This window comes from Leptonotus elevatus, chromosome 7 (genome assembly GCF_054856555.1).
Source record: "Leptonotus elevatus isolate MCC_2025b chromosome 7, RoL_Lele_1.0, whole genome shotgun sequence".
NCBI lineage: Eukaryota > Metazoa > Chordata > Actinopteri > Syngnathiformes > Syngnathidae > Leptonotus > Leptonotus elevatus.
The window spans coordinates 19509477-19523039 of NC_141245.1; the positions used below are offsets into that span (position 1 = coordinate 19509477).

The window sequence follows — 13563 nt, forward strand, 5'->3', positions numbered from 1 at the left end:
AGTTAGTGCTGTAATTGAAAAAATAAATAAAATTAAATGTTCTTTCCTAATTAATTTCTTAATATCATGTATTCATATTTTTATGATTATTATTATTATTATTATTATTATTATGACAAAGTTGCTCTTTCTCCAAATAAATTAATTGTATTCCTTTTTATTTTTCAAGATGATTTCTTTCTATGATTTTTTTGTGTGTGATGGCTTGTAAGTAGCTTTAACCCCCCCACCTCCCCTAACAACCTGTGTTGTCATGACGACCAAACAGTATGGAGGGCCCCTTCCAACCAGGTCAGTGTGGGCTAGCCTAGCATGATATTTTATGCTTTCATGTCAAGCAAAGTGATTAGCTCATGTTAATTTTTGCTGAATCGAATGAATATGTGCGCGTGCAGGCGCGTGTGTGTGCGTTACATCGTATCCATGTCCAGCTGAGCTGTTTTGCCTCACGTGAGGTGAGAGGATTGAGCCCGGGATTGTTCGGGGATTAGTCAACAGGATTTGTCAGATTGAGAAATTAAGGAAGAGGAGCGCCGTTGAGGCAGAGGTCACTTTGCCCTCAGGAGCAGCACGGAGGGAAAAAAAACACAAAAAAACCCGGAGTCATTGCAAGTAAACTTTTCCAGGTCAAAAAAACAACTTGTCCAAATGTGCGCATCCTCACTCAGCCCAGCCCAGCCAGCTCCAATCTCATAATTCCTCTGCCCTGCACATGCATGGGAGCGCCAGAACGGGAAAGACGTTCCCGGCTGAACAGATGTGGACCTTCCAGCTGTCCGTCTGTGGATCAGGACCAGCTCCCGTTCCCGCTCTTGATTGACCATTTTCTCTTGAGCGCTAACCTCGTCAAAGCGTTCCAGAGGACTTGATTTCATTTTTGATCCCTCTCTGGGTTGCTTCTCCCCCCCGCAACATTTCAAACTGGAGACGCACTCCGACTCCGATTGCTGGGATCAGCTGATCCAGCTCCAGCTGTCTGGTTCTGGTGACTGGGCGCCCTGTGAGTTGCTGTTTGTCTGTCTGTGAAGATGCAGTAGAGGTTCAGTTGTTGTCTGTTAACCTGCTCAATATCTTTTTTTATTTATTACTTTGTACATGTATTTTGTAGAGACCAACAGATATGGAATTTATTTTTTAATGCCGATTACGATAGTTGGCACAAAAACAAAAATTCTGATAAACAATTAATCGGCTAATTAATTAAAATAAATATAATGAATAAAATGCTTTAAAATTTTTTTTAACAATAGGCTCAATATTTGAATGTTTTACAATACTTTGTCCTTTAGTATTTATTTAACTTTACAACACAGAAAAATCTGCAAAAATTATCACATTTTAATTATTTATTTATTCATTTATTCATTTACTGTTTTGCTTTTTGGGGGGATTGAATATCATTATCTTCATTATATTGTAATGTTTTGATGTACAAAACAAATGATAAAAATAAAAAATGTACTAAAATCATAAGATTTAAGCTATATTATTGGTCGATTAAATCAATATATTTTTTTTAATTATTTTTTCCAACGGGATGAATGCTCACTGGTCACCTCGTTAGGCACACATGCCTTATCTTTTGCAAGAGCTATATTAAAAAAAATTCACCTTTACAAAGATAATATGTTTTCACTTTCGATTGACACAACCATTGAGGAATATTTTTTTTTAATCGTGATCATAAAAATTGTGTTGCAAAGCATCATGAGGAGAGTAAAATAATTGAAATATTAGAAACTATGCTGTTCATTTAATTCAAACATGATCCAAACTTCAATCGCATCGATAACAAGTAAAATATATAAGTAATAACCAAATTAAATGCATCATTATGTAATCATGAAAAAATTACAAATAAAACAGTACATAGAAAATATGTCAAATTAAAAATGTCAGCATTTATTATAGCCCTTGTATAGGAACTCATTAGATGGTTGTACCTATTAATGTGGTCGGTTAAGCATAAAGCATTGCCCCTAATTGCTTCTTTTTTTTTCTTTTTCTTTTTGCTTAATACCTAATGAAGCGGCCAGTCCATTTTCATTTTTTAAATACATATTTATGATGATGATGATGATGAAGTTTTTAGGTCATATTTCAGTGGAATCATGACTCATCAAATTGAGTTTAACACCAGAATTAAGGGCTTGGGTGATGAAGGAAACTTTCCGCAGATGTCTGGCTGACTAGAACTGCGTTAAAGTGGAGAACATCCAACTAATGGTATTTGTTTGTTTATTTTTGTGTGTGTGTTGATTAAGTTTTTCTTCTCTCTGTCCCCTTTCATTTATTTTTCTTTTAAAGAATGAAATAGATTTTCGAATTAAATTTAATTGAAAATTTAATTGACATTACAGCAGAGCTTTAAAAAATATATAAAAAATTTAGCTTTGCCTTCTTGTTGAGAAAATGCAATTTGCTGCTATACGCAATGTGAATTAACAAAATAAAAAGTAAGCAATTGTTCATTTGTTGTCATATTTTCTTATAGCTTAATAAAAACCCTCGACACAGGACAATTGCATGATTAACCTGCAAAAACAAATAATGCTCCAAAAAATGACTAAATCGCTCCTCAAAACGAAGTCATTGATTTACAAAACTTCTCCGCAGAGAAAAAAAAGAAGTCTTTCACACCTTGGTTAATCTATGCGTTGTGTCACGATCACAGGTGACAGCCAAAAGGTGGAAATCCCGCGGGAGGAGATGGAGGTGGTCAAGGGCCAGATGGTGGTGCTGCAAGCCTGGTACAGCCCCACTTTTCCACATACCATTTCCAAAAACACCGTCATTTGGCACTTCACCGGGAATGAGTCCAAGCAGGTGAGAGGCGAGCTAAAAATAGATAAAGAAATAAATACATTATCTGTCATCTGGAGTTGACCGTGTACTGACCTCCTCTGGAATTGACATGGTGATCATCTTTTGCGGGATTAAAGGAGACACGGTGAATGGAAGTCATTGTGGAATAAATGTATCGCATAGGGATGCACTTTATACTTAACTCATTCACTGCCATTGACGGCTATAGAAGTCAAACATTCATTTGAACTATTTTAATTAGTAAAACATTTTTTCCCCACTTTTGTTAACAAGAGTTTGAAAACCTAGATTTTTTTTTTATTGTATTAGAACAGATATAAAAATTGGGATTAATCGTGAGTTAACTAATGAAGTCATGCGATTAATTACGATTTATGAAATTTTTTAACTAATATTTTCTTTAAAAAAAAGAAAGATTACTTTTTTTTCGTAAATTAGGGGCATCAGGCGATTACAATTTGTTATCGTAATTAATTGCATGACTTCACTAGTTAATCACAAATTTTACATCTGTTCTAAATGTACAATATTTTTTTCCCCAGGTTTTCATACTCTTGTTAACAAAAATGGAAAAAAACGTTAAATAGAAATAGTTTTTAATTTTAATTTTTGACGTCTATAGCCGTCAATGGCAGCGAATGAGTTAAATAGAAGTACAGCCAAACATTCTGCTATGCTCCGCTATCTTAATGCTAATGCAAATTAGCATTTATAGTCTAGCGCGACAACCCTTTAAGCAACGGCTTGAACACAAATGATTCAGCAATAACATGATGTAGACATACAATGTAGCAATAACTCGCAGTCATATACTCTTTATCCTCTGCGTAGAATTAATATTAGTGCCATACTGATGACCCCAGAAAGGATTTGAGAATTCTGTTAAGACACGCCTCACTGTAATATGATTAGAGCACTGCTGTATAGAGTTTTTAGGTTCACTTTTTTTTTTTTTTTTTTTTAATCTATGGGCAAGAACCGTTTTATTTAGATTCAAGACTCGGGACGAGAGGACGATTCAAACGGCATGTCCTTAAAGGCCATTTTAGGGTGTTTCCTTTCATAAAGATGCTCTGCTGAGATTAAGATCATTGCAACACGTGTCACGTCAAATTCATTCGGGGAGCAAGTGAACCTAATGACATATTTCATCTGCCCTGTAAATATTAGCACATACATCGTGTGTGTGTGCGTGCGTGCGTGCGTCCTGGTGTGATTAATATAATCTAAACAGTTTCAGTGTCTGATGCCTGGAGGCTTATCTCGCAGAGAAAATCAGAAAAGTCGGCGCTTGCCATCTGCACACATCAGGATTATCTTTATGATGGACGTCCATTTCTGTTTATATGCTTAATCTGCGCAAGCAAATATGCCACGCAGCCAATGCAATTAGAATGTATGATATGCAGTATGCACCTACCGGTATGTTATTTGACTAATTACCAGAGGTGGGTACCGGCCGATGAATTGGTCTGGCCCTAGTAGTAATGCGCTTATATTTATTCATTATACTTTTTTTGTATACATTGTGCTTGTCAGATTATGTTTAATGGAACATAATTTTTACTTGAGTATTTTTTTCTTGAAGAGAAATGCAACTTTTACTGTTATTGTTTTGTGTCATTTTATGAAGATTTAATTTGATATAGTTAAATTGATATTGTTGTTTGAACTTGTATTGTCCTATTATTTATGTTTCCATTTGACTTTCATCCGCTGAATTGAAGAAAAAAAAATCAGATGATACTCTTACTTACCATTTATTGTATTACTGAATACTCCTACAGAGCAATTTAGAATACTACGCTCTTAACTCATTCACTCCCAGCCCTTTTCACTGAAGTAATCCCCCTTCGCTCCCGGCTGTATTACTGGACTTTGACAGATTTTGCAAGGCCCACAGAATATTGTGTTCTGTTGCTATAAAACCATGGAACCTACTAAAAGAGTCTCTTCTTTCATCAGGAAAAATAAGTACATTTGTATCTGTTTCCGTTTTGCAGCGATTAGAGTTAGAATATAGCTAAGTTTCATCATTATTCACAAATCTGCTTAAAACAGTGGGGACAAGAGCTTTTTTTTGCAACATGGCCCTGGTTGATCTCTTATACGCTGCTGCCACCTGCTGACCATTTTTGTAATAACTACCATTGCTTCAAGCTTTCTCTTCAGTTCAGAGGTTGCAAACAAAACAAAAAAACATTAAAAGAAAAACGTATAAATACGTCTTTGGGAGCATTGTAATTAAAAAAAATAGACCGTATTTATATGTTTTTGGGAGCAAATGAGTTAAAAGTGGCTCAAAAGTAACCCAAATTTGGTACACTCTTAAAACTGCTGGTTCAAAAACAACCCAACTTGGGTCAAAAATTGGATTGACCACCGCGGTATCTTTGCTCAATTTGACCCAACCTTCTGGGTTGATTTATACAAATGACCCAAGCTTCTAAAACAAACCAAAGTTATAGGGTCTATTGGACTCAGCAGTTTTAAGGGTGTTTAATAACCAACTCAGTGCTGGACGAGTCAATGCTGTAACATATTAGGTGTAGGATTTGACCCAGCATTTTGGCTCAATATTTTAACATTATTATTGTTACCAGTGGTTAAAAATGATGCTAGTTTTACGATAAACATGTTCTAAATAGGTAGGGTCACCACAGCAAGTTAAGTTATGCACTTTTTTTTTTTTTTACCTTATGCCCTTCTTGCTCTACCCACTTGTGTCCGTAAAAGGTGATCAACTTCAGCTCGGGGGAAGTGGGCCACGGCCAGAATGACTTCAACAAGCGGGCGGGCTTCAGCGCCGCCATGCCCTCCGCCAACCTCTCCATCTTCATCAACAACACGCAGGAGTCGGACTCGGGGCGCTACGTGTGCGACGTCATCATACCCGGAGGCACTGGCATTTCTGGACAGATGCGTCTTAATGTCAAAGGTATCGCACCCCCAGCGTCACCACATAAAGGTTACGTTTGATCAGAAATGCCACACAAAGTAACCACACTTCTTAACACAGAAGTGCGCTTGAATGCAACCATAGGATTTACCTGTACATGGAAAAAAAACAAAAACTTTAATAACATGTTTTAAGACAGTGGCTTACATGCTGATATATTGTCTTCCCAGTCCCGCCGTCCCCTCCAGTGTGCACCATGACGGGCGAGCCCGTCGTCAACGGCAACGTGACTCTGAGCTGCAAGTCAACCCACGGGAAACCCGTCCCTCAGTACAAGTGGACCAAGACCGCCCCCATGCAGGAGGTCTTCTTCTCGCCAATGCAGAGTGAGTACTCATCAAGTCTCAACTAATGAGCAAATCGTCACCATACGGACAAAAGTATTGGGACGCCCGCTATAACAGCTGCAAAAGACTTTTTGCATTTCACACAGCTTTAGAGTTTAGACCAAATACCAATTTAAAATATATGTAGCTCTTCAGGTACCACCATCATGACACATTTGTAACTCATTTGCTTCCAAAAACGTATAAAATCGTTCTATTTTAAATATTGCCATCATCCCAAAAACGTATTTATACGTTTTATGTGTGTGTTTTTTTAAAATGTTAAAGCATACAGAAGGCCTTTGATGGAGCCTCTGGACTGAAGAGAGCACTTGAAGCAATGGTAGTTATTACAAAAACGGCCAGCAGGTGGCAGCAGAGTATAAGAGATCAACCAGGGCTTTGTTGCAACAAGCTCGTTTCCCCACTGTTTTAAACAGATTTGTGAAAAATGATGAAACTTAGCTATATTCTAATGCCAATTGCTCCAAAACGGAAACAGATAGGAATATACTTTTTTTTCCTGATGAAAGAAGAGACTCTAATCTTTATTTTTGTAGGTTCCATGTTCTTATAGCAATAACACACAGTATGCTGTGGGCCTTGTAAATCAGTCACAATCCAGTAAAACAGCCGGGAGCAAAGGGGGTTGCTTCAGTGAAAATGTCTGAGAGTGAATGAGTTAAAATACATTCCCATCGCATGTGTATTTTTTGAAAAGGACCAGGGAAGCAGAGTGACAAAATGAGGGCGAAAAAGAAATCTCAGGAAAAAATTCAATGCAACTATACAATTGCACGCGATTTGGTGTGTCCCAATACTTTTGACCACATAGCGCATCTTGAGTTGGAATCTAGTGAGTGACAACTTGAGAGTGCGTTCACACCAAAAAGGTCACTTTCCCCCAAAACGGACCAACGTGACCGTGATTCATCGTTTTCCGCCGCACTCCACGGCCTGTAAACAAACTTGTCACATGGTTTGAAAATGCTACGCTGCGATTGGTCGGACAATTGTTCGGTAAAGATCAACGTGGAGGACTGTCAAGCATTTTTTTTTTGGTGTGCGTGTGCTCACTTGGTGAGTATCCAGCGAGACTATGAGCCTGATTTAAGAGGATCATACGTGAAAAGGACTGGCTAGACAGTAGCTTGTAAATAATATAAACAAACTGACTGACTGAGACGAGAAAGAATTTAGCGTCCTGTTTGAGCGTCAGCGAACTGTGATGCAGACAACAAAGAGATTCACATCGAAATTACAGGATGATTTCCCAAATGAGGCCCAAATGAAATGTTTATGGACACTTCCAAATATTGCTGAATAAAAAGCAGGTTTGACGTCAAATTTGAAAATAATCTTATATAACATTCAGTATGTACGAAAGCTGCACACACTTTGAGAGGATTAAACAAATGGACATGATAATTGGAGAGCTTTAGGCTTGTTTGTTGGCTCACTTCACCGGCTTTCTTTTTATTTACATATTTGGCTCGTGGGCATTTACTAAAACTTGCATCAACAAAAATACACAACTAAAAATACAGACCTTAAAATAAAAGAGGTGGTGTTTACTGTATTTTATTTCTGTTTTTACAACTGCACACACCGCATGCATTGAGCACTGTAGCAAGTGACAAGTGTCAGTGCAATTACCACTTTTCCCCCCAAAATGTATTTATTAATTATTCTTGTAATATTACAGTAACATGTACAATATTAAGTATAAACAATTAATCAGCCAATATTAGCTCTTTTTAAAATCGGCTTTTTGTGTTGATTGTTTTTCTTTAACATAAGACAGAGTTAATGTCAGTCAATACATCTTGTAAAGTTAGACACATATAAAAGTACAAAGTATTGCCCCCCCCCCCCCAAAAAAAAACCAAGGTATATGTTCTGGATATCTTTATTGTTGTAAGCGTTAAGGGACCAAAAAATAAGTTATTTTATTCATTAAATCCTTATCTTAATTTTTTTTTTTATTCAGATTAATCGATCATGAATCGGCCTAAAAAACTTTTTACGTTTTATCAATTTCAAATTCTTCATATTATATGTAAAATGCTTGTATATTGTTATTTATTATTTTTGAATAATTCAGTTTTATTTATTTTTTTAATACATGACTCTGTCTCATCATCTCATTTATTTACTATCAACTTGAAAACAAAGACTGACCTATATATCAGTTTCACATACAGTAATTATATATATATATTTTTTTAGCATTGTGTGAAAGCGGCTAACATAAATCCCAAATAACCTTCTGTGTCAATGTTATTTTTTAATCCTACGCTAAAACCAGTGCAAAACTAAGAATGTTGTGTCAACACTTTGGTTTGTGTGTCATTTAGTGACCATGACATCATGCATGTGTCAAAGCAAACGCAAACATGATGTGCAATGCTGTTGCCGTGCTGGCCCAAATGTCATGCACCTCGTCGCTGACCCCAACACAACATAGTTGACTCAGTGTCCTTACAGCATCATCATATCTAACTTAAAAAAAAGAAAATAAAAAAACTTTATTAACAATGACAATGATTGATGATTAATGAGGCAATGATTTAAGTCATGTTAGTCGTGGTAAAACACCTCAACACTTACACTTAGGCCCGCACAACATGTCACGAGGCTAAAACTGACAAAACGAAACAATTGCCCCCCAAAAATAGTGGAGAGTGCACATGCGTTGTACGTGGCTCATTCAAGCGGACGCCTGGAAGCAAGTATGGGAATATTTGACTGGCTAACGCCTCGCTGTTAGCCGGCTAATGTCATGCTAGCAAAAAACAAAAGGGAGTTTTCAAACCTGGACGCCAGATCTGAGAGACAAATTAGCTTAGCGCTAGCTAGGAGGAGGCTAGTTGCAATGTAGATGGATTTAAAATGGGACCAAAGAGGGGAAAAAAAAAAGCATTCTTTGCTCTGCCGTTGGCCAGGGTTTGGCGCGGGATCCTCAATGCTAAAGTTATTCTAAAGTAAAAAACAACAACTTTCTTTGTGTAGGCTACACCCTGATACGTTTGAATGAGATAAGTGAATATGGTTTTGGAAACATGATCAAAAAGTGTTATAAAAGTGCACTCCATTTACCGTTTTGATCCAATTCCAGGTGAAGGTGGAGCAGCGTTCCTCTGTCGTAGTTTACACTGTGCTAGCGAGCGCTGAAAGCGGAAATAAGAAGAAAAAAAAAACATTTAAATCTGTGGTTGCGTTGCCATTCGCGGCCATCTGCTTCTGAACAAAAGGACTTAGCATCGATTGATGTGCATCGTTCATCTCTTTATGACGATAAAGTCTTTAGATTTAGCAAATGAAAGCTACTCGCTCTGATTGACGTTGTTGTTTATTTTGATTGCAACACTTGATGAGGAGGCTACAAATGTCATCCTTTTAGGGGCACTTTAATGTCGCTCCTTTGATACGGGAACTTGGATACTGCTTATCTTTTCTTTCAGCGCTCTCTCTTTCTTTCTCTCCCTCTTTCTGTTCTCTCTCCCCTCTTTTCCTGTTTTGTGCCTAATCTAACATGCCCCATGTCATTACTTGATCAGCCCCTCTAAGAGCCCTAAGTTGGATTTGGGCCTGAGAGCATCTCTAACCCTCCTCTTCCGCCCCTTCACCTCATGTGCATCACGCAGTGCCATTCTTGTTTATTTTGATCTCTGCCTTTTTGCTTTCTCTCATAACATCTAACACACAAAAAAAAAGAATGGAGGCCATGCCCTCAGCCCATACTGGTCCTGGGCTTTATGGGTAAGGGTTTCACCTCATTCATCCCTTCATCCTAAATCTTTTTTTTTTTTGGCTTTAAAGGAGAAAAATCAGAGTATGTTTCAAGTCAGATAAGCTCTATGTTAAGACTTTCAAATTTAATCCATGATTAAACACGTTGCTAACAATATGTAAGAAAAGTAGATTTTCTCCTTTAAATCTTTACCTGTCTACTATTGTGTCTTGTGGACTTACTGCTCTGTATTAAATATAAAACCTTGTGTTAGATTGTGATCCTGTTCACTAGACAGTTTGGTGATATCCTTCTAGCGCCAAGGCTGGATTGGTGATTGGCTGCCATAGTAGATGTATTTTTTAAAAATAATTAATAACTCATTTGCTCCCAAAAACGTATTTTTTAATGTGTTTTTTTTTTTATGCTATAGCATACAGAAGGCTTTGGTGCAGCCTCTGACTTAAAGAGGTCGCTTAAAGCAATGATAGTTATTACAAAAACGGCCAGCAGGTGGCAGCAGAGTATAAGAGATCAGCCATGGGCCATGTTGCTAAAAGCTCTTTTCCCCACTGTTTTAAACAGATTTGTGAAAAATGATGAAACTTAGCTATATTCTAATGCTAATTGCTGCAAAACGGAAAACAGATAGGAATATACTTTTTTTTCCTGATGAAAGAAGAGCCTTTAATCTTTGTTTTGGTAGGGTCCTTGTTTTTATAGCAAAAGAACACGATATTCTGTGGGCCTTGCAAAATCAGTCAAAATCCAGTAAAACTGCCGGGAGCGAAGGGGGTTGCTTGAGTGAAAATGGCTGGGAGTGAATGAGTTAAGAATATTTACATGAGTATTTGCTGCTCACTGAAATAAATACATGTAGGCAAGTATGTGTTGTGCAACCTGCTTTTCAGTTCCACGCTTATATTGTGTGCTGTAAATGCGATAACATTATTACAGATGTTTAGTTCTTGCTATGATCATGGTTGGCGTTTACACATGATGCAAAATACAAAAGTAGACAAAATTGAGGCTGGCATAGTATCATTATAGTAAATAGATGCATATATTTCTAAAAAAAAAAATTAGTCATCTTCTCTGTATCGACTTTATATTAAATGCCAATTGATTGAATTAATGCAAACTAAATAATACAGTTAATCAGGAGAAGTATTTTACCTGATTTTTGTTTGGTCACGGAACTACATTTTAGTAAATTTTCATGAATGAGTTGATTATTTTGTGGTTGTGTTAATTATTTTGTTCAATGCATTATTTGGTCATTTTTATTTATTTCTTAGTAGACAATTTTTATTGAAATTATGAAAAATAATCTGATTAAAATGAAATACATTTTAATGCAGGGAGGAAGTTAATATAATAATAATAATAATAATAATATATGTCATGGTCCAATGAAAATTTTATAATCATTAATCTATTCTGAATTTATTTATCCGAAATTACACATCAGTAAATATTTTTCCCCCCAGATCTTACTGTTTTACTGTTCAGTTCAATTCAATAAATAAATAAATACATGCTTTATTTTTTTCTTTTATGTTTTTTTTATTCTAATCAAACAAATTTTGATTAATTGTATAGTGTCTCAACCAGTAATGTTTCCCTTTGTGCCCCAGCCAAGTGCAACCATTACACGTCGTTGCGGCGTCTACTGTGAAGTAGTGTTGTCATTTATAAGAGCCAACATCAGCTGTCTCTCAGGGCCCCCCTTGTGTTGTGGCGTCTCCGGTCTCAACCAGGGGTCATTGTTCATTACAATTCCACAAAGCATGTTTTCCAAAAACAACACAAGATGACAACATCCCTTAATGTGTTGTCTGAAGATTGAATTGCAGGAGGATTTTATTTGTATTTTTTAATGGCGGTTTTAAAGGCAGCTGCTGCAACAGATTTTGTTGAATGGTAATACTGTGAAAGCACGACGGTGGACACGCGCTGGCCGCGGTGTCGCGACCTTTGTGTGCGAAAATATGAGGAGAAAATCTGGCGAGCGAACGCGCTCGTGCGATGGAGAGCGCCGTGTGTACGTGGGCTGCCAAAGTGGCCGTTGGAAACGCACCAGAGGTGGATTAAATGGCGGATTAATGGCAGGAAACTGTAACTAATGAGTCAACACGAGCGTCATATGCACACAATGCTGGTGTCATGACATAGCGGTATTACTACTTCCTGTATGTGAGGAAGAGCAAAATGCTAGCCAAATGCAACAGTCTCGCATGCAATGATGTTTAAGTGCAAAATAAATAAGTGTCATTTGACCCAGTTTTTTTTTTTTATTTAGGGTTCAAATATGCTTTTAGTTCTTGCTCTCCAGGAGCTTAATTTACAATGACTTTTTTTGTGGTCATTTTACATACATTTAAATGAATTATTTTCCTTTTAAGATCTCTCCAATAAAAGAGTAGTCCGATCTATTTCAGAATGGAACGAATGACATCTTCTAAATCAAAAAAACAATTTCCCAACTAAGACCGTTTTTTGTTACTCTTAACTCATTTGCTCCCAAAAACGTATTATGTTGTATTATAAATATTACCATGCTCCCAAAGACATATTTATAGTTTTGATCTAAATTTTATTTTTTTAGGCTAGAGCATACTGATGCCGCCTCTGAACTGAAGAGAACGGTTGAAGCAATGGTAGTTATTACAAAAACGGCCAGCAGGTGACAGCAGAGTATAAGAGATCAACCATGGACATGTTGCAACAAGCTCTTCGCCCCAGTGTTTTAAACAGATTTGTGAATAATGATGACATTTATTTTGAAAATATTTTGTGGGCCTTACAAAATCAGTCAAAATCCAGTAAAACAGCCGGGAGCAAAGGGGGTTGCTTCAGTGAAAATGGCTGGGAGCGAATGAGTTAATATATACATATATGGGTAAAAGTAAAATCCACACGTGTGGACTGACCAACAGTATCGATTTTATTATAATTTTTTTTAATATGAAAATCACCAAATGTGACTTTTATAGGTTTCGGCTCGTTGCCAGCGACATACAGTATATGTTTTGCAGTAGTTTGAAATCAAGCATGTGTTATCACTGATTGTGTCGTTGTGAACAAATGATAGTTCTCATGACCATGTGTGCGCACACGTATGTGTGTGTGTTGGTTTGCAGACGAGAGACAAGGCACCCTGCGGCTGAGCAACCTGACCAAAAGCATGTCGGGGAAGTACATCTGCCGAGCCAGCAACACAGCCGGCTCAGACAGCTGCTCCATTAACCTGGAGGTTATCACCTGTGTGTATACACACACACACACACACACACACACACACACACACACACACACACACACACACACACACACACACACACACACACACACACACACACACACACACACACGCCACTCCAATCACAGGACTCCAGCAGATGTGATTAACACATTGTGTTGTTGTTGTGTAGCTTCTAACGCGGGCATGATAGCGGCGGCCACATTGGGCACCATGGTGGGACTGGTCGCCATGGTGCTTTTCCTCATATTTGCCCTGAGGAGGAAGCGGGACACCGAGGATGAGACAGCCAACGAGATCAAGTGAGATGACTTTAATATTGGATGTCGGTCGGGGTTATAGGGACAAAGCCCTGATGCGAGTAATGAAAATAAGCTAATATTAGACGCTCCTTCTAAGTGGTTTCTATTGACGCAACAAGATGGCGGCAAAGCACTTAAAACAAGATTATCATGAA

The 13563-nt window shown here is 37.5% G+C and overlaps 1 protein-coding gene across 2 annotated transcripts in view; it reads left to right on the forward strand.

Annotated features, from left to right (window-relative positions):
• Positions 1 to 13563, forward strand: part of esamb (endothelial cell adhesion molecule b) — a 60663-nt gene that overhangs the window by 42626 nt on the left and 4474 nt on the right. Inside the window, exons 2-7 of one of the 2 annotated variants that reach the window (XM_086080163.1) lie at positions 2675 to 2826; positions 5563 to 5764; positions 5956 to 6111; positions 9829 to 9873; positions 12988 to 13110; positions 13279 to 13408. In XM_086080163.1, coding sequence (XP_085936289.1) covers positions 2675 to 2826; positions 5563 to 5764; positions 5956 to 6111; positions 9829 to 9873; positions 12988 to 13110; positions 13279 to 13408 — 808 coding nt within the window. The remainder of the gene's footprint in view (positions 1 to 2674; positions 2827 to 5562; positions 5765 to 5955; positions 6112 to 9828; positions 9874 to 12987; positions 13111 to 13278; positions 13409 to 13563) is intronic. The other variant, XM_086080164.1, reaches the window with a different exon arrangement.